The sequence below is a fragment of the Lithobates pipiens genome, unplaced genomic scaffold (genome assembly GCF_037356315.1).
Source record: "Lithobates pipiens isolate NorthernLeopardFrog02 unplaced genomic scaffold, aLitPip1_a1.2 Scaffold_3, whole genome shotgun sequence".
Taxonomy (NCBI): domain Eukaryota; kingdom Metazoa; phylum Chordata; class Amphibia; order Anura; family Ranidae; genus Lithobates; species Lithobates pipiens.
Genome location: NW_027507790.1, coordinates 237,945,836 through 237,967,723, shown reverse-complemented (window position 1 = coordinate 237,967,723; position 21,888 = coordinate 237,945,836). Strand labels below are relative to the sequence as shown.

At 44.5% G+C, this 21,888-nt stretch overlaps 1 protein-coding gene across 3 annotated transcripts in view; it reads left to right on the top strand.

Annotated features, from left to right (window-relative positions):
* MALT1 (MALT1 paracaspase) overlaps positions 1–21,888 on the top strand; it is a 183,101-nt gene that overhangs the window by 152,285 nt on the left and 8,928 nt on the right. For all 3 annotated transcript variants that reach the window (XM_077462918.1, XM_077462919.1, XM_077462917.1), the window contains 4 exons: positions 5,473–5,650; positions 7,821–7,895; positions 20,397–20,524; positions 21,519–21,668. In XM_077462918.1, coding sequence (XP_077319044.1) covers positions 5,473–5,650; positions 7,821–7,895; positions 20,397–20,524; positions 21,519–21,668 — 531 coding nt within the window. The remainder of the gene's footprint in view (positions 1–5,472; positions 5,651–7,820; positions 7,896–20,396; positions 20,525–21,518; positions 21,669–21,888) is intronic.

The following is a 21,888-nucleotide window of genomic DNA, read 5'->3' as shown; positions in this document are numbered from 1 at the left end:
TATGCAAATAGTCAGGAGTCAAGGAGACCTGCACACAACTTGCTTGAAATTGTCTTTGGTTATAAAAGGTTGCCCAATCTGGGACTGGACTGGACCATGGGTTAATCAAGAACTTTTCTTTTCAAGATGTACACGTGACATGCAAATCACAGGTGTATTGTATTTGTCACTCCAGAGCTAGGAGCTCTAAATGCACTGAATGAAAGCCATTGTTAGATGAACCCAACCCCTTTCACTGCACACAGACTAGCCTGTATCCTCCTCAATTCCCTGCAATCAGATGAATGCCAAGGCCCTGGAGTCCACTCTTATGCAGCTCCACTGTAATCCACCATCCAAATAACAAGCCACGGCGCACTACTCACATCCAGCCAAAGCCATGCTTCACCACAATATGTTTCACCCAGAGCAGGGCTTAGGGATGATCCCCAAAATACAAGTGCTCAGTGTGCATGGCAACATTGAAAAATTATTATTCAAATTAATATGCATTTAGAAATTTCCTCTTGGCACATATATAAATGCAGGATTGACAGTGTAAATGAGGCCTAAGGAAGTATATTGCTTTTTTTATTGGGCCAATCATTTTACAATGAAAACTATTTGCAACATTAAAAGCAAGATCTCCCATGGACTTCCCAGGTTGACCAGAGCTTGAGCTCTCTCATTGCATAGAGGGGCTGCAGCACATTCTGCATCTAGTGTAAGGTTTCCATTCATCCTCATTGCCCAGGGATAGTCCCCATGGCAAAGGGGCTGTCTCCGGGAAAAGGCTGTCCCCGGTTTGTCCACGAAGTCTTGAGTTTGTGATGTGGAGGCTGCAGCAACTCAAATGTGGCATTCTGTGCATGCACGGCGAGTTCTGCTGCCATGCAGGTGCAGACTGTTCCAGCTGTGCCATTTCTAACTCACACTTGCAGAGTGAGTTGGAACCTGCATACTGCAAATCATACACTACCCATTGGCTCCTGGAGACAATGTCCCTGAACTCTATACTTTACTTAGTCCTGACCCCTGAACTCTGTGCATTACTTAATCCTGACCCCTAAACTCTATGCTTTACTTGATCCTGACCCCCTGAACTCTATTGCCCAAATTGTTAGTTACAACAGCTGTGCTGATACCTGAACTGTTACTCATGACTTCTGAAATATAAATGTTACTTATTTCTGACCCCTGAACTCTGTGCATTATCTAATCTTGATCCCTGAACTCTGTACTTTACTTAATCTTGAGCCCTGAACTCTGTGTGTTATCTAATCCTGACCCCTGAATTTTGTGCGTTATCTAATCCTGACCCCCTAAACTCTATACTTTACTTAATCCTGACCCCTGAACTCTGTGTGTTACTTAATCCTGACCCCTAAACTCTATGCTTTACTTAATCCTGACTAGGGATGGGCTTTATGTTTGGGTCGAACATAAGTTTGACTCAAACATTGGCTGTTCGCCAAATAGCAAACAATTTGGGGTGTTCGTGGCAAATTCGAAAGCAACAGAACACCCTTTAAATGTCTATGGGAGAAATCAAAAGTGCTACTTTTAAAGGTTAATATGCAAGTCATTGTCATAAAAGGTGTTTGGGGACCTGGACAAAAAAAAGTTTTCAAAAACTGAAGTTTTTTCGGGAGCAGTGATTTTAATAATGCTTAAAGTGAAACAATAAAAGTGTAATATTCCTTAAAATGTTTTACCTGGGGGATGTCTATAGTATGCCTGTAAAGTGGTGCATGTTTCCCGTGTTTAGAACAGTCTGACAGCAAAATGACATTTCTAAAGGAATAAAAAGTAATTTAAAACTACTCACGGCTATAATGAATGGTCAGTCCCAGCAATACACATAAAAGTTCATTAAAGCGGAGGTCCACCCTAAAGTGGACCTTCCGCTCATTGGAACCCTCCCCCCCTCCGGTGCCACAATCGGCACCTTTCAGGGGGGAGGGGGGTGCAGTTACCTGGATAATCCAGGTAACTGCACCCACTTCCGGGATAGCTCTCTGCAGAAAGGGGCGTAACTTACGCCCCTTTCCGCAAGTGCCCGCCCCTTCCCGCAAGTGCCCCGCTGCCTGCTGGGAAACACACAGATCCCAGAGGCAGCGGGGAGCGTCCTTACTGCGCAGCGCGATTCGCGCATGCGCAGTAGGGAACCGGGAAATGAAGCCGAAAGGCTCCATTTCCTGATTCCCATACCCAAGATGGCGGCGGCAGGACCCGACAGACGACCTAGAGATCGGCTTCGGGTGCCGACATCGCGGGCGCGCTGGACAGGTAAGTGTCACTATTTTAAAAGTCAGCAGCTGCAGTATTTGTAGCTGCTGGCTTTTAAAAAAAAAAAAAAACGCGGAGTCCCGGTGGACTCCCGCTTTAATAAAAACAGCATGGGATTCCCCCACAGGGGAACCCCAAACCAAAATTAACAAAAAAAATGCCGTGGGGCCCCCCTCAAAATCCATACCAGACCCTTCAGGACAATTCCTTTATTAATGTCTTCTTCTTTCCCCGCTTCTTTTTCATTTAATACTTTATTGGTTTTAAGAGGAAGAAAGGCATACACTTTATCAACATCTAATATAACATATTATGCATGTCTATATACTAATCTAATATACATATAAATAAATTTTCTCCAAAACCAAGACCATGCACTCTAAATACAACAAAATCAACTATCTTATTATAATTATAATCCCCCCATTACATCAAGGCAGAAGTCATCTCCCACCCTTAATCAAAGTATATCTCAGACTCCATCCTGGGGGATTCTATCTATATATTCCTAAAGTGTATAGCTCTCACTTACCTCTATATTTACAAATAAAAACAAAAACAAAAATAGGGGGGGGAAGGGGGGCATAATGAAAAAATAATGGAGGTTGGGGGCCACCCGGTGACCCCGCCCCCCTCTGACGCACAGGAACTTCCCTATGGCTTTCCCTTTGTTGTCAGAGGGGGCAGGGTCACCTGTTTATGTAAACGGGTGACCCTGCCCCCTCTGACACCACGGGGAAAGTCATAGGGAAGTCCTTGTGAGTCAGAGCGGGCGGGGGATGAAGCGGAGAAGAAGAAGCCGGAGGAAGAGGCAGGATGAGAAGACCGGAGGAAGAAGCAGAGGAAGATAGAGGAAGAAGCGGGGGAAGAACAAGATGGAGGAAGAAGAAGAACACCGAAGGAAGACCAGAAGAGGATGGAAGAAGAAGCGGGGAAAGAAGAAGATATTAATAAAGGAATTGTCAAAAACTATTGTCTTTTTTAACATTTTTGACCCTTTTTTTGTGAAATGGTAGGCGTACTTTTGTACCCCATTACCAATTCACACGGGGGCGGGATTTGGGGGTCCCCTTGTTAAAGGGGGCTTCCAGATTACGATAAGCCCCCCGCCCGCAGACCCCCACAACCACATGGCAAGGCTTGTGGGGATGAGGCCCTTCTCCTCATCAACATGAGGACAAGGTGCTTTGGGGGGCTACCCCAAAGCACCCTCCCAATGTTGAGGGCATGTAACCTGGTATGGTTCAGGGGGGGCACTCTCTTTTCCCCCCTCTTTTCCTGCGGCCTCAGATAAGGGTCTGCTCAGATAAGGGTCTGGTATGGATTTTTGGGGGGACCCCCTGCCATTTTTTTTATTTTGGTGCGGGGTTCCCCTTAATATCCATACCATACCTGAAGGGCCAGGTATGGAATTTGGGGGGACCCCATGCATTTTTTTTAAATTTTGGTCCAGGGTTCCCCTGTGGGGAAATCCCAAGGCTTTTTTTTATCAATTAACTTTTATGTGTATTCATTATAGCCGTGAGTAGTTTTAAATGACTTTTTTTCCTTAAGAAATTTAATTTTGCTGTCAGACTGTTCTAAACATGGGAAACATTCGCCACTTTACAGGCATACTATAGACACCCCTCAGGTACGAAATTTAAAGGAATTTTACACTTTTATTGTTTCATTTTAAGAATTATTAAAATCACTGCTCCCGAAAAAACTGCAGTTTTTAAAACTTTTTTTTTTGCATTGATACATGTCCCCTGGGGCAGGACCCAGGTCTCCAAGCACTTTTTAAGACAATGCCATGCATATGAGCCTTTAAAATTAGCACCTTTTAATTTTTCATGTTCATGTCCCATAGACTTTAACAGTGTTTGCGTGTTCGAACAAATTTTTTGCCTGTTCGCATGTTCTGATGCGAACCGAATGGGGAGGTGTTTGGCCCATCCCTAATCCTGACCCCTAAACTCTATGTTTTACTTAATACTGACCCCCTGAACTCTGTGTGTTATCAAATCCTGAGCCCCTGAACTTTATACTTAATCCTGACCCCTAAATGCTGTGCATTACTTAATCTTGACCCCCTAAACACTGTGCGTTATCTAATCCTAACCCCTGAGCTCTATTCTTAATCTTGACCCCTAAACTCTGTGCTTTACTTAATCCTGACCCCCTGAACTAGGTGCATTATCTAATCTTGACCCCCCGAACTCTACGAGTTTTCTGATCCTAACCCCTGAACTCTATACTTAATCTTGACCCCTAAACTCTGTGCTTTACTTAATCCTAACACCTAAACTCTGTGCTTCATTCAACCCCGACCCCTAAACTCTATGCTTTACTTAATCCTTAATCCTGACCAACTGAACTCCTGAGCTCTATTACTCCTTACTTAATTCTGATCCCTAAACTCAATGCTTTACTTAATCTTGACACCTAAAGTCTATGGTTTACCTTATCCTGATCCCTAAACTCTATGCTTTACTTAATCCTGACCCCTGAACATTGCACGTTATCTATTGTAATCCTGACCCCTAAACTCTATGCTTTACTTAGTCCTGACCCCTAAACTCTGTGTGTTGCTTTATCCTGACCTCTGAACTCTGTGCGTTACCTAATTCCTAGCCCTGAACCCTCTATCACAATTTTTTCAGTTTATCAAATGGGGCATGGTTTTGGGGTGTGTGACTACAAATAAAGATGTGAAAACCCTTCTCTTCAAAGAAGCCTATCCTGCTTCTAACTAACACTGTTTTACTTCCTCCATCAGCTCATCTCCCCACAGCTATTACCTTTTGTATCAATTGACCCTCCCTTTTAGATTGTAAGCTCTAATGAGCAGGGCCCTCTGATTCCTCTTGTACCAAATTGTAATGTAGCTGCAATGTCTGCCCTCATGTTGTAAAGCGCTGCACAAACTGTTGGCGCTATATAAATCCTGAATAATAATAATGTGGTTTTGTTGGTGTAGTCAAATAGAATGTCCCCAGATTTCATTTTGAACATCTGGTAACCCTAACATGGGGAAATTGTCAAATTTCCATTGGATTACTTTGTTGTGGTTCGCTAATATGGTGGAGTATGAGTATGGAATATTCATCCTTCAGAGCAAATGATGGACTTTGTTCCATCAAATCTGGAGTTTTCCATTGCTTACTTGTGTCTATGCAGATTATGCAGATGTATGTGAAAGTAATGTCCATTGTCTTCCAGGATTGTTGTACTACGCGGGCCACGGGTACGAAAATTTTGGAAACAGTTTCATGGTACCGATTGATGCTCCAAAACCGTACAAGTCCTCCAACTGTTTGTGTGTGCGGGACATACTAAAGCGAATGCAAGAAAAAGAGACTGGGCTCAATGTATTCCTACTCGATATGTGCCGGAAGAGGTAAGAAGCAGTCGTCTGCCCCAGGGCAAAGGATCATTAGAAATCACAATGTTTAAAAAAAAAAAGAGTGACACCTATTTTTAACTCCTTTCCAAGCCCACCAGTGCCATCTATCAGTGCCCATCAGTACTGCTAATCATTGCCCACTAGTGCCACCTATCAGTGCCCATCAGTGCTGCTAATCAGTGCCCATCAGTGCTTCGTCATCAGTGCCTTCTGATCAGTGCCCACTATTGCCGCCTATCAGTGCCAACTATCAGTGATATCAGTGCCCATCAGTGCGTTCTGATCAGTGCCCACCAGTGCCACCTATCTGCCCATCAGGGAAGGAGAAAAATTACCTGTTTGCAAAATGTTACATTTTATCCTTAGGACACAATTGATCACAGATCGCGGTAAAGGGCCAATCATAGCAGCCTTTTACCATGTGACCAGCTGTGTCCAATCACAGCTGATAACATGTAAATACACTTGCTGGTTATAGGCATTCCCTTCCTCATGCACTGTACCTTTGTAAGGAAAGGAGTGCTGATACCTGGTATGACTATCAGTACACTGTTTACACTGATAATCAGGGCACTGATCATCAGTGTCCTGATTATCAGTGCAGCCCCATTAGTGCCTATCTGTTCATATCAGGGCCGCCTATCTGTGCCCATTATTGCCGCCTACTACCGCCTCATCAGAGCCCATCAGGGCCACCACATCAGTGCCCATCAGTGAAGGAGAAAAATTACATGTTTGCAAAATGTTATAACAAAAGATGAAAAACATTATCTTTTTCTTTTTCAAAAGGTTCAGTCCTTTTTTGGTTGTTTAGCAGAAAATTAAAAACCCAGCGGTGATTAAATGCCATCAAAAAGAAAAAGCTCTATTTGTGTGGAAAAAATTATAAAAATGTAATGCTGCATGACCGCGCAAATTGTCATTCAAAGTGTGAGCGCGATGTAAGCTGGAATTTGGCCTGGTTAGGAAGGGGGTATAAGTGCCCAGTAAGCAAGTGGTTATTGGCATCCCAGTCTTAGCCCTTGTACACACGGTCGGACATTCTGACGGAAAATGTCCGATCAGACCTTGTTGTCGGATAATCCGACTGTGTGTGGGCTCCATCGGACTGTTTCCATCGGAATATCCGACAGACAAAGTTTTAGAGCTGGGCTATAAAACTTTCCGACAACATGATCCGATCGGACTTTGTCCGATTGTGTGTAGAGAATTCTGAACGAACAAAGTGCCACGCATGCTCAGATCAAATTCCTAGACCAAAGCTATTGGCTACTAGCCTGAACGTAGTCCCATCGTAACGAAATAACGTCATCACGTTACGTAATATCGGATTTTCCGACAACTCTGTCCGACAATGTGTGTATGCAACACAAGTTTCGGACAAAATCCTGTGTACAAGGGCTTCGTCTGTAAGGTTCAATATTGAGTTGGCACACCCTTTGCAGCTATAACAGCTTCAATTCTTCAGGAAATGCTGTCCACAAGGTCTAGGAGTGTCTATAGGAATGGTTGACCATTTTTCCAGAAGCGCATATGTGAGGCCAGGCACTGATTTTGGATGAGAAGGCCTAGCTCGCAGTCTCTGCTCTAATTTATCCCGAATGTGTTCTATTGAGTTGAGGTCAGGACAGTCAAGTTCCTCCACTCCAAATTTGCTCATCCATGTCTTTATGGACCTTGCTTTGTGCACTGCTCCAAACCATTTGGTGGAGGGGGGATTATGGTGTTGGGTTGTTGTTCAGGGATTGGGCTTGGCCCCTTTAGTCCCGGTGAAGGGAACTCTTAAGGCGTCAGCATACCAAGACATTTTAAACAATTTCAACCTCCCAACTTTGTGGGAACAATTTGGGGATGGCCCCTTCCTGTTCCAACATGACTGCGCACCAGTGCACAAAGCAAGGTCCATAAAGACATGGATGAGCAAGTTTGGGGTCGAGGACCTTGACAGTCTTGACCTCAACCCGACAGAATACCTTTGAGGTTAATTAGAGTGGAGACTGCGAGCCAGGACTTGCATTTTCAGAAGGAGTTGTGAGAAAAGGCAGCCTGTGTTTTTCTCATTACAGGCTGTTTATAACAGACATAAAGAGTGGGCAATTTTGTGTTTTTTTTTGTTACAAACTGTATCTGTCTGTCTCTCATCCCAAAACCTATCTTCTTACAGGAACCAGTATGACAACACTATCCTAATTCCTGACAACCTGAGGGTGACGGCTAACATTGTCTTCGGCTATGCCACGTAAGTTTTGCTCATATCCATTGACCTTGGCTGACAGCTAAAGATATGATCATTCAGTTGTGGGTGACCATAGAGCCCAATGATCAGCAAATCTAGATTTTGTACGGCCATCTAGAAATATTGGATGTGTATGTGAGCTTCACATAATAAGTGCCCTTCCTAACCATAGAATATGTACCAAAAGAAGAAGGTGGATTAAAAAATATAAAATTGCCTTTCTTCATTTTTAAATATGCTTTAAGGCAAAAGGGCAAAAAATGTTTTCCTTACCCTAGGTTCACACCAATGCAGTTTTAAGTGCATTTTGAAGGTTGCATAAACACACTACAGTCCATTCAATACAGTTTTCTGTGGTACAAGTTTCCTGCAGAAGATTGCATTTTGCATGTAATAGACTTCAACGGACCCATACCATAACGCAAGTGTTGTGTTTTTTTATGTGTTTTGTGCTTTTCTTTTGTCCATAACAAACTATGTATAGCCGGTTGTTATGGAGCAGGTTGGGAAGCTTGTTGCCGCATCCTTAACAACCAATGAATCCTCAGCTGTCAGTGGGGTTCCCCTCTGACAGCTGAATGTAAAAACAAGAATTGCAGGGAGAGAAAGAAAAAAAAATTGCACGAGGGTCCCTTTGGGTCTGGTATGGATTTTGAGGTGAACCCCACGCCAACATTTTAATTTTAAATGGCATGGGGTCCCCTCAAAAATCATACCAGACCCTTATTCGAGCACGCAGACTGGCAAGTCAGGAAAAGAAGGGAACGGGTGAAAGCTTCCCCCCCTTCCTGAACCCTGGTCCGCTGGTTATGGGGATCTATGGGCAGGGGGGCTTATCAGGATCTTTGCCCCCAGATCAGGCTCCCCCCCCCCATGTAAATGAGTATGGCCCACTTATTCACAAAAAAAAGTGTAAAAAGCAACTAAAGACACAACACAAGTTTTTGACAAGTCCTTTACTAAAAAATAATGAACAATGTCTAGATCCGTCGTCAGTCACAATGCCCACCGCCACTGTCGCTCCGCCGTCTGACAGTTTTTAAAGTGGAGATGAACCCAAAAGGGGAAGCTCACATTTGGCACTTTTTGAGGGTGAGCAGGTACCTGGTTTTGACAGGTAAGATCGCACGGCGACGAAGAACTCATGTTGTATCTTTACTCACTATTACACTTTTTTGGTGACTGGGTAGGAGTACTACCCCATACTCATTCACATGGGGGGGGTGGGGGTGGGATATGGGAATGCTGCTGTTAAAGGGGGCTTCCAGATTTCAATAAGCCCCCTACCCGCAGACCCCCACAACCACTGGCCAGGGTTGTGGGGAAGAGTTCCCTGTCCCCATCAAAATGGAAGCCCCCTTCCCCAAAGCACCGCCCCCATATTGGGGACATGCGGCGCTTGCTCGTCCCCTCCCTTTCCTGACCTGCCAGGCTGCATGCTCGGATAAGGGTCTGGTATCGATTTTGAGGGGGGCGCCACAGCATTTTTTTGTTGTGGGCAGGGGCGGACTGACAACTCATGGGGCCCCTGGGCAATAGGAGATTATGGGGCCCCCAGGCAATCAGAGATTAAGGGGCCACACAGTATACACACACACTATACAATCACACAGTATATACATACATGTACACACAGTATACACAGACATTTTTCTATTGGCTGAGAAGGTACTGGAGAGGTGGGGCAGTTATAATCTCAGGATTTTTAGACCAAAAGGATGTTGGTAAGGGACATTTCAAAGACAGATTTAAAAAAACACACAGATTTTTACATGCTGTCCCTGGTTTTACTGAGCCTGGCAACTCTGATGGGGCCCCCTTGTGGCCTGGGGCCCTCGGGCAGTGCCCGAGGGGCCAAATGGTCAGTCCGCCCCTGGTTGTGGGGTTCCCTTTACATCCATACCAGACCCAAAGGGCCTGGTGTGGATGAGGAGGGGGCCCCACGATGTCCAATCACAGCTGATCAGATGTAAACACTCTTGCTGGTTATAGGCATTCCCTTCCTCCTGCAGTGTACCTGTGTGAGGAAAGGAGTGCTGATACCTGGCATGGCTATCAGTACACTGTTTACACTGATAATCAGGGCACTGATCATCAGTGTCCCGATGATCAGTGCAGCCCCATCAGTGCTGCCTATCTGTGCCCATTAGTGTCACCTACTGCCGCCTCATCAGGGCCACAACATCAGTGCCCATTAGTGCAGCCTCATCAGTGAAGAAGAAAAATTACTTATTTGCTAAATTTTATAACAGAAACTGATTATCAGTGCAGCCTCATCAGTGCCCATCAGTGTAGCTTTGTCAGTGCAGCTTATCAGTGTCCATCAGGGCCACCTCATCAGTGCAGCCTCATCAGCGCACATCAATGAAGAAGAAAAATTACGTATTTGCAACATTCAATAAAAGAAGTTGATTATCAGTGCAGCCCCATCAGTGACCATCAGTGTAGCTCTGTCAGTGCAGCTTATCTGTGCCCATCAATGTAACCTCATCAGTGGCCATCAGGGCCACCTCATCAGTGCAGCCTCATCAACGCACATTAGTGAAGAACAATTTCTTATTTGTAACATTTTATAACAAACTGTTTATCAGTTCATGCCCATCAGTGCCTATCTGTGTCCATTAGTGCCACCTAATCAGTGCCGCCTCATCATCGCACATCAGTGAAGAAGAAAAAAAAATGACTTATGTGCAACATTTTATAACAGAAACTTAAAAAAAGTTTCCTCAAAATTTTCAAAATTTTACTTTTATTTAAAGGTAACGAAAAACTTTAAACAAACAGTAATCTTCCCACCCAGGGGGTTCCACCACCACTGTATAAACAAACGAAAGCTTCCTGGCTTACTCACTGTCAGATTCGTGCTGTTTTGGTCACAGGCTACACCTGCCTTCTGCAGACGTACACACAGGCTGCCATCTGCAGTCTTAAGGCCCGTACACACGGGCCTTAAGACTTTTTGACAACAAACATGCAAATTAGCTGTTTTGGAGCAACATCCGACTGTGTGTACGCTCCATCGGACAAACTTTTTCGGTTTTCATCTGACTTTTGTTGGCTGTGCGAACGGACAAACTTTTTGACAACAAAAGTCCGATGGAGCAAAGTCCGATCGTGTGTACACAAACCCATCAGACTTTTGTACAAAGTACAAACACGCATGCTCAGAACCAATGCAAAAGATCAGACAACAATACAGACGCTGACCAAAGGTGATGCTGAAGTAATTGAATGTCCTCTTTTGAAGTGGCGTCAGTACGTTGTGACGTCACTACGTTCGTGTTTGTTGTCAAAAAGTCCGACCGTGTGTATGCAATACAAACTTACGGCCAACGCCCTTTGTACAAAAGTCCACGGAAAAGTTTGTACAAAGTCCGACCGCCTGTATGAGGCTTAACTTTGACCGTTAAGTCCCAGCAATTTTTCAGGAAAATCTAACACTGCAAAAAGAGAAACACTTGCTGTTTCTTCAGAATTCAGGAAATGAGACTTCCTGCTTTTACCTAATATTTTCAACATTTCTCAGTTTAACGTTTCAAACTTTTTGAAAGTTTCCACTGTTATTTTGGAAGGATTTAAGGCAAAACTGTGGCTGGCAAGTCTCAAGAAACAAATTGCACAAGAGCAAAAATACATTGCAGCTAACCAGTCCTTAGATGTGGGCGCTGCTTTCGTTTTACTTTTTTTAAGCTTCTTCTCTTTTCTTTTTTTTTTAATCCAACAAAATGATATTAAATTTGCAGAAGTGTATTACAAACATTATCTTCATTGCAATATAGTTCAACTCCATACATATTATTCCTACTGTTAACCAACAATATACTTATAACTTCATTTTCACCTTATCCCTTTTATTACTTTTCTTAGCCCATTGTTCAACCAGGGCTAGTCCCAGCACATCCAGCCACGGTGCTCATAGTTTCTCAAATTGTTTTGCACTTTGCCTGTGCTGGTATATCAACTTTTCCATTCTCAATGTTGTGCTAATATTATCAATCCATTATTTTATGGTGGGGGGCGGCTCAGACTTCCAGTGTGCCATAATTCATTTTCTAGCTTGAAATAGAACTCTGTGTATAGCCTCTATGCTGTGCCCCCACCATGCATATTCCTCCAAAGCACCCAGGAGACACGCTCTTGGGTCCTGTGGAAGAGTAACTTTGAACATTGAGTTGATAGTGTTTACCACTCCTGCCCAATATGTGTGTAACTTGGGGCACCTCCAAAGCAGGTGTATGAGGTCCCCATGATCTTCTTTGCATCTTGTGCAAGTGGAGTCAGGCTGCAAGTTCATCAGGTGAAGTCTGTGAGGGGTGTAGTACATTCTTCACAGTTATATATAGTTGTGTAAGTCTCTGGGACACGTTTAGTGAGCACAGGCCCACCGCCTGAAAGATCTCCTCCCATTGTTCCCCATCCAACTGTCCAACATCTGCCTCCCATTTCTCCCTCACCCTCAGGGGATGCTGCCTCATCACGGATTGTAACAGGATGGCATAGCATTGAGAAATAAATCTTTTGGATGAAACAGCATCCTCAAGAAGGATAAACACCGGCGTCAGGGACAAGTGCCACTCTGAGGACCGGCCCTGTGCTGTGACAGCAAGGCTAAGTTGCAGATAGTAGAAGTGCATTGAGGGGGGTAGACCATATATTTCCTTCAAATCCGCAAAGGAGCGCAGCATCCCACCACTGAATATTTGCTTGAGATGGGTAACTCCAAATGCCTTCCACCTAGCTCCAGATGCAGTTTGGCCAGTTCAGTGTACGTGTCATTGTGCCATATTGGTCTGCAGTCTGTATAACCATCAGCATTCTGGAGATATTTGGATGTGTTCCATGCCTTCTGAACTAGACTAAAAGTTGGGTACTTTTTGTGTGGTTTAGTGAAGGCCGAGGCCTCCAGCGCCATGGGGATTGGGCCTTTACCCACCACGTGAAGCATCAGTTTCTGAGATGAGTTTTCCGACCTAGTCGTTGTCCCCTCTGCTGTTACAAATGTGCCAATTAAATGTTGTAGCTGGGCAGCTAGGGAATGGGCAATGCCAATCCGCTGCTGTCTTTGAGTCTCTGAAAGTGCTCTAATTGAATCCTAGGGGATCTATTTTCCCAAATGAGGCTGTGAAAAATGGTATTTACTATACGGAATATCTTCAAGGGAATGACCATGGGGGTGTTATGGAGGAAATACAGTAGTTGTGGCATGAGTATCATCTTTATTAGATTCACTCTGCCAGCGACTGACAGAAAAAGGGAGTTCCAAGTTTTAATTTTTTTCTGTAAACCGATGTAGGAGGGGAGAAATATTCAAGTGAATACGATCCCTTGGCCTAAACGTGGTGTGGATCCCCAGGTATTTAAAGGAGGTGGTAATGGGTATAGGACATGAGGAGTTCACCGTCTGTGTCATCCCCATCCAGCAGGAGCAGAGCAGATTTGGAAAAGTTTATAAGCAAACCTGAAAATCCACAGAGTCTGGATATGGTTGACATGACCTCCCGAAGGAAAAGATCAGTGTCTCCAAGTAGGAGCATGGTGTCATCTGCGTATAACATTTTTCATGTTGCCATAGCAGAAACCAGTGATGTGCTGGTCCTAATCCCAATTGCCAGTGGCTCAATAGCTAGCACAAAGAGAAGGGGGGACAATGGGCAACCTTGCCTAGTACCCCTCTTCAATGCGAAGTCCCGAGTCAGAGAGCCAGGTGCCCTAACAGAGGCCTGTGGCTGGCTGTAGAGGAACTTGACCCAGGAAATGTAATTCTGAACAAATTCCAAAATTCAGCGATACTGACCATAGATATTCCCAGTCTATGCTGTCAAACGCTTTTGTGGCATCTAGCTATAGTAGCGCCCTACTGCCCATGTTATCTGCCTTGGACTGAATATTTAGGAACAACCTTCTCAGATTAACGGCAGTGGATTTATTGGACATGAAACCTTCCTGGTCATCATGCACAATACATACTGATTTCGTATTTTTACCTATTAACATAGTTGGTTCTCTGCATTTTTTTTTCTCTTCAATAAAGACAAAGGAGAAGCATGGGATTACAAAAATAAACATACAGCTGCAGCTGTCACCCACTAGCTCTAAGCCGGAGAACTGAGCAATCATATGACCCCTGATCACTCAGTTCCCTCTGAGCAAAGAGCAATGTCAGTCACCACTTCCTGCTTTTCCCCTCTACCCTGGAGAGGGGGTAGGAGCAGCTGGCTCCGAATCTCAGCCGCTCGCTGATCAGGAATCTGGGAGGATACCAAAGCCTGGAGTGGCTCTGTGACATCAGCTGACAGCAGGTAATAGCCCTCTGATTCTGGGTCGCAGCAGAGTACAAGTAAGTGCACTCCTGTAACCCAGAAGAGAAGTATGGCCAAAAAAGCATTGGTCATACTTCCCTTTTAAAGCCCTACTTCAGAAAATTTTTTAATTATCCCTTGCAATTGGGCTGTGCCAAAACTGCAAGGATTAACTGCTTGTGAAGTCTAGGGGACTGGTGAAACACTTTAACCAACCTTATCCTTGGCTCCCCAGTAGATGGAGCTCCCCCAAACTCTGGCGGTGGACTGTCCCACCCGGCATTGGTCTTGATGATCTCAGGACCTTAGACCGCTGGAGTATGGGAGGATGATGATACAGGGGATGGTCTAGCAGTGTGAAGGTGTATTAGGTAAGTAAATCCTCTTTTCAAGTTCCCTAGACCTAAATAGGCAATTAACCCAATCAGCGAGGGCACAATAATACTGCAAGGAATCATTTTTATATTTCCCAGAGTTAGGCTTTAAAAATGCTGCTTGAGCTAGTCCTGATACAGCCACCTTCTGGATCACTTATCTTTGATGATGCCTTGGAGGCCATACCCAGACCCTGTTGGACCAAAGATTGTGTGGCTAGCCTAGAACGTGAGCTTTCCTTTTTGTACTATGTAATGCTGGCCATACACTATACGAAAGAACAGACAAAATTCTGTCATTTAGACAGTTCGTTCATTTTTCGGCCAGTTAATGGGCACAAATCAGTAATCGGTTGGGATGTTTTTGAGCCAAAAAAAGGAATGACAAGTTTGTAAATCTTCTGCAGAACGAACGATAAATTGAAAGGTTAATTTGTTTCTCGTCCAAACTTCTTGCACTAGGTATATGTGAAAAAACAAACACAAAATTGATTCATTTATGTCCATTGACCCATTTATCGGTCATTACACGATGGCACTATTGTTTCCATTCACGGCCAAATGTTTTATTTTTTTAAATGGGTTAGAACGATTTTTTTCTATAGTGTATGACCAGCATTAGTTATCCACAGAGCACTCTCCAGGTTCTGGTGTGACCTAATCTCTGAAGACTCAATCCATGAGTAGGCCCATGGACTCACTGGACTGTGAACTTTGGGCACTTGGCATTGTGGCACTTTCCAAACTGTGTGTATTGTGTCACTTAGCCACAGAACACCTCCAGTTTTATAGCAGTGGTATAGCCTCTGGTTTATCCAGTTTATCTGATGTCTCTCAATTTAAGTAAGCTTTACTCATTTTATCTCAAATGTGGCTTTTCAGTGATGAGTCCTGCATTGTTGGACTTTCAACAGATTTTCTTGAGCAGTGACACTATACCATCTCTATATACCTTCCTCGTGTGTGAGCTTCTGATCGATGTGATATGAGCATCTTAGGTGATCTTTTCACGCTGGGCTCTATATCTTGGTGCTTTCCAGACCTTCATGTACTGTCAACTAGCCGCAGACTACTTTCCAGTTTCAGCACTGTGAGACGACCCTTGGCAGGCCCGGACTGGGACAAAATATAGGCCCGGGCATTTTAGACTGAGCAGCCAACTTTTCCAGGGACCGGGGGGGGGGGGGGGGTCATTAGACATTCGTAGGGGTGGCTGGTGATATAAAGGGAACTGCACTATAATGGGGCACTGCAATGATTACAGTGCAGTTCCCTTTATATTACAGTGTCCAAGTCCTATTGTGGCCATATACGTCTGTCTCCTATTGTGCCCACACGGCCCAGTGACACTGACCTGCTCTCTTTCTGGTGGTGCGGGTACAGCGTGGCTCTCTCTGGTGGTGCGGGTACAGCGTGGCTCTCTCTCTGGTGGTGTGGGTACAGCATGGCTCTCTCTGGTGGTGTGGGTACAGCATGGCTCTCTCTGGTGGTGCAGGTACAGCATGGCTCTCTCTCTGGTGGTGTGGGTACAGTGTGGCTCTCTGGTGGTGCGGGTACAGCGTGGCTCTCTCTCTGGTGGTGCGGGTAGTGTGTTTTTCTCTCTGGTGGTGCGGGTACAGTGTGGCTCTCTCTCTGGTGGTGCGGGTACAGTGTGGCTCTCTCTCTGGTGGTGCGGGTACAGTGTGGCTTTCTCTCTGGTGGTGCGGGTACAGCGTGGCTCTCTCTCTGGTGGTACGGTACAGTGTGACTCTATGGTGGTGCGGGTACAGCGTGGCTTTCTCTCTGGTGGTGCGGGTACAGCGTGGCTCTCTCTCTGGTGGTACAGTACAGTGTGACTCTCTGGTGGTGCGGGTACAGCGTGGCTTTCTCTCTGGTGGTGCGGGTACAGCGTGGCGCTCTCTCTGGTGGTGAGGGTACAGCGTGGCTTTCTCTCTGGTGGTGCGGGTACAGCGTGGCTTTCTCTCTGGTGGTGCGGGTACAGCGTGGCTCTCTCTGGTGGTACGGTACACTGTGACTCTTTGGTGGTGCGGGTACAGCGTTGCTCTCTCTCTGGTGGTGCAGTACAGTGTGACTCTCTGGTGGTGCAGTACAATGTGACTCTCTCTGGTGGTGCTGGGAATATTAGTTCCCCAGCACAGTCCTCTCTTTCATTTTCCATGTCTCCTTTAGTAGCTGCTACAAGCACTCCTCAGCTTGTTTCCTGGTTTTCTTTTCCCCCCAGCAGAGAGCTTGCTGGGGACTGTAGTCTGCTCCCTGCTGATAACAACTCTGCCCTATGGCCAGTCCGGGCCTGACCCTTGGTGTCACCCAGTCCCTATAGACTCTCTCCCTGTGAGTAGGTCTGTTTGTGGTTACCATATCTTGTGGTATCTCTTTCGCATTTGACTGCGATTTTTGTTACTTCTCAGTTATTTGCACACTGTATATCTTTCTGAGTATTTCCAGTTTTAGAGCTGCGACACAGTCTGTAGGTGTGACCCAGTCTCTTATTACATTTACTGGTTAAGTTCAGTTGTTATAGCAAAAGTAACTATGTCACAATTTTTTACGGCTAGGTGCCACTTTTTTCATAAAAATGAATGCCCTTTTTACTGAAGTAATTGTTTAGCCCACAGAAACTTAGTACTGACCTCATCTGTCAGGGACAGTGTTGCACGTGCACTTCTTGTTCCTTTCCTGTCCTTTGTCTTTAAAAGCTCTTTGTCTCTTCCTGTTGCTTCTTGCATAATATGGGTAATCTAGGTCTCGGCCTTGCAGCACTGCCTGCCATCAGTGATTTGATTACTACTAGCCACCTACGAACCTCACCAGCACCTACAGTCTGGGTTTGTGGGTTTGTGAGTGTGCTGGGCCTTGAATTCGCTACATACTCCCCTACTAATGGAAGCAATTCACGTGTATTGTTAGAGGAAACTGATGTCTGTTCTGAATCCTGGGTCCCCTATTTTTTCTTGGATCATCCTCATCAGTGGCCTCCTTGCTTCCTGTGCCTGAGACCTATGCTGTGTCTACCAGGTCTCTTATATCCACTTTGGCCTTTGTGGCAGTCTTTTTGTGTTAGTGATATGTGGAACAATCTGCTTTTGTTTATTCCTCAGCACCATCTGTGCAAGCACCTAGTTCTGATACTATGGCACACTTATCTCTCAGAATGTCTGAGGCCCCTATCATTATCTCTAGATCAGATTCAGCATCTTTACCAACTACTTCTGTAAAGACTGTTATTTGACCATGTTCCTGATAACATTGATAGGCACACTGTTGTTTCCAATCTGTTTGTTGCAGTACACGTTGCTATGCATCTAATGCTGCGTACACACGACCGGAATTTCCGGCAGAAAAGGTCAGACGGTCTTCCCGACGGTGTTCCGATCGAACGGACTTGCCCACACACGAACAGACTAAAGTCTGTTTGTTTAGAACGTGATGACATACGACGGGACTAGAAAAGGAAGTTCAATAGCCAGTAGCCAATAGCTGCCCTTGCGTCATATTTGGTTCGTTGGACCAGCATACAGACGAACGGTTATCCCGATAGAAATTGATTCCATCGGACAAATTTGAAACATGTTCTATTTCTAGGTCTGTCAGAATTTTTGTTAAAAAAAGTCTGCTGAAGCCCACACACGATCGTAATATCCGACGGAATGATTCCATCAGACCTTTTCTGCCGGAAAGTCCGGTCGTGTGTACGCGGCATAAGGGTTCCACCTGCTGTACCAGGTAAAGGGTTTCCTTCAGCTCATGTTAACACAATGACATTTTCTATATCCTCTGTTGTCTAAGCCCTTGTACACACGGTCGGACATTCTGACAACCAAATCCGTTGGATTTTGTCCGAAACTGTTGCATTCACACGGTCGGACAAAGTTGTCGGAAAATCCGATTGTACATAACGTGATGACGTTATTTCGTTATGACGGGACTACGTTCAGGCTAGTAGCCAATAGCTTTGGTCTAGGAATTTGATCTGAGCATGCATGGCACTTTGGAGTAGGCTACACATGATCGGAGTATGTCCGATTGGAGCATTTTGTCAGAAAATTTTACCGGCAATTTGGAAAAGTTGGTCCGTCGGATATTCCGACGGAAACAGTCCGATGGAGACCACACACAGTCAGAATATCCGACAAAACAGTCCGATAGGACACATTCTGTCGGAATATCCGACTGTGTGTACAAGGGCTAACACTTCCTTTTTGAAGTATGGGAACATTCCATGCTCCTCACAGTGGGATAAAGCATTAATGATAGGGAATTCCTTGATGAATGGTCAATACTCTTTGTGGATTCTCCAGATCTTCACTTTAATGGACATCTTATCATACTGGTTTATGGAAGGAGGCTTTACCTTTGGGGACTTTATTGACAGCCAGATGGATCCCTTTTTAAATTTCAGTTTTAATTAACTGAAACAAGCCTTCATCCTCTGTTGGTAATGACTTTAATTTGTAAAACCGTGCCTCAATGGGTTTTACAGTTAAGGGACTACTCTAACATAACACAAAGCTTGCTCATGGAAGATGTGTTTAAACAACACATTATTCACTTGCCCACTGATGTCTTTATGGACCTTGCTTTGTGCACTGGTCCAAATCATTTGGTGGAGGGGGGGTTATGGTGTTGGGCATTTTTTCAGGGGTTGGTCTTGGCCCCTTAGTTTTAGTGTAGGTAACTATTAAGACATCAGCGTACCAAGACATTTTGGACAATTTCATGCTCCCAACTTTTTGGGAACAGTTTTGGGATGGCCCCTTCCTGTTCCAACATGACTGCACACGAGTGCATAAAGCAAGATCTATAAAGACATGTATGCGAGTTTGGGGTTGAGGTTCTTGACTGGCTTGCACAGAGTCCTGACCTCAACCTTATAGAATACCTTTGGGATGAATTAGAGTGAAGACTGCGAACTAGGCCTTCTCAGCCACATCATTACCTGACCTCATAAAAGTGCTTCTGGAAGAATGGTCAAACATTCCCATAGAAACGCTCCTGAACCTTGTGTACAGCCTTCCCAGAAGAGTTGAAGCTGTTATAGCTGCAAAGGGTGAGCCAACTTAATACTGAACCCTACGGACTAAGACTGGGATGCCATTAAAGTTAATGTGCGTGTAAAGGCAGGCATCCCAATACTTTTGACAATATAGTGTATATTATATGAGCAATGGCCTTCAATGTTGTTTCCTGTTTGCCAGTGCCCATCTCCTGTAGACAGCTACATGTAACCCAAATGTCTAGGATTTTCTGCAAATCCTGTGTCCCTCAATGGGCTTCAAGAAATAGATTTTATGATAAGTACAAAAATCTTATTTTTTTTTTACTTTTTGAACAGACATAAAAAAAACAACTTGCATAGCACATTTAACAGGCCAAAGGGGAGAGAATAAAGGAAGTTCATTGTTAGGGTTTACATACACTTTAAGTGTTTTGGGGTTTTTTTTCACAGAAAAGGTTGAAATCCTTCCTGAAATGATACTGGTGTTATTTTATGCTTTCAGTTTAGATGTGAATAATGTAAAATAATTAGAAATGTTGTCTGAAGCTTTTTTTTATCATGGCAAATTAACAGTAATTTGATTCTTTGGGGAATGTCTTCCTGAACTCCCTCATGCTCCCATGGGGCTCTGTTCTATGAGCTCTTCAGCATGAAGCTACCAACATTTTCCTAATTGGGCCCAAGGGAAGCACTCGCAGAAGAAGTGATAAACTGACTACTGAACATCGATTTCTAAAGTCCAGTGTGCAAGCTAGAGAAGGTTATTAGCAATTGTGCTGCTTTCCCTGCCTTCTTTCTGTTGACCTTTCATATGGCCTATGCCAATTTCCTGTAGGTGCCAAGGGGCCGAGGCATTTGAAATCCAGCATTCCAATCTTGCAAATGGCATTTTCATGAAGTTTTTGAAAAAGCGTTTAATGGAAGATAAGAAAATCACAGTCCTTCTGGATCAGGTTGCAGAAGGTGAGTCAGTATTTTATTGTTGCAATAATGGCCATAGAACGCTGTCTGCATTATTATTATCTCCTATTTATAGATCAGCCACAGTAGTGCTTAGAGCCAAACTCCAGCCAAATAGCTAAAACAAAGTTGAAATACATATATATCGGAGTTGTCTGATCTGCCAAAAGATTTCTAACTCTGTGAAGGTGGTCTTTTGACTCAGGTAGCCTGCCAGACAGCATGACTTGGTCAGGGACATTGCTTTTCTCTACCTCGGTTAAAGTGGAACTTCACCCAAAGGGGTAAGTTCCGCTTGTTTGCACCCCCCCCCCCCACTGCCACATTTAACAAGTTTTGGAGGGGTGGGTACCTGAGCTGAAAGTTCACCCCACCTCCTTCCTCTGCGGTGTTCTGGGACACATCACAGGTCCCCAGAAGACTACAGGGACCATTCACAAGGCACATGTGCAACAGGAAACCGGCTGGGAAGCTGAAAGGCCTAACTCCTGTTTCCCTTACTAGAGATGCTGGTGCCTGCACCCGAAGCTGATTGAAGAATCGGCTCGGGTGAGGACATCGCTGGATCCCTGGACAGGTGAGTATCCTTACATTAAGTACATTAAGTCTTAACATACAGTATTTGTAGCTGCTGACTTTTAATTTTTCTGGGAGGGCTTGAAGCTCCTCTTTAAGGCAACCCTATCAGGCTCTAAAAATGCAGCTAAAAAAAGGTGTATTATACCCACCTCCATGGCAGCTGGTGCCAACGTTCTAGAAATGCAGCCTTTTCAAACAGTCAACAACTACGGCTGGTATATTTCACCACGAGTCCTCAAGAGAAAAAGGAGTCCCATTCCATCAGACTCTAGCTATAACTGCAACATCACTTTTAGATGGACTGACCTTTTAGGCAACAATATATTTTGTTCTGCTAAAAGTTCTTTGCAAATATACAACTTATAAAACTGCGATTTTAGAGAAATGTGTCATTTTATTTCTTTTGCTTTGCCTTCAGACATGGGACATTGCTCGCTCACCAAAGGAGTGCAAGCTCTTGAAATCTGCAGCAGCTTATCTGTCAGGAGGGCATTGACGGATAAAATACAGCAGAAGGCCTGCTCACCTGAGTCTTCAGCACGAAACCTGCAGTGGGAAAAAGCAAATGGTATGTTGTCATAGAGTTCAAAGGCATTTCCAGCTTTAAAAAAGCAGTTCACTTCCCGACTTATTTGTCAATTGATGATTGTTATCCTGGGATTCCACACCTTTGTGTTATTTAGTGGAGTCCAGTTATTTCTGCTGGAGGCCAGTAAGACTTGTACAACAAATACAGAGGTTGTTTGTGTACAAACCACCCAAACTCCTTCCTATGGAACAAGTACACA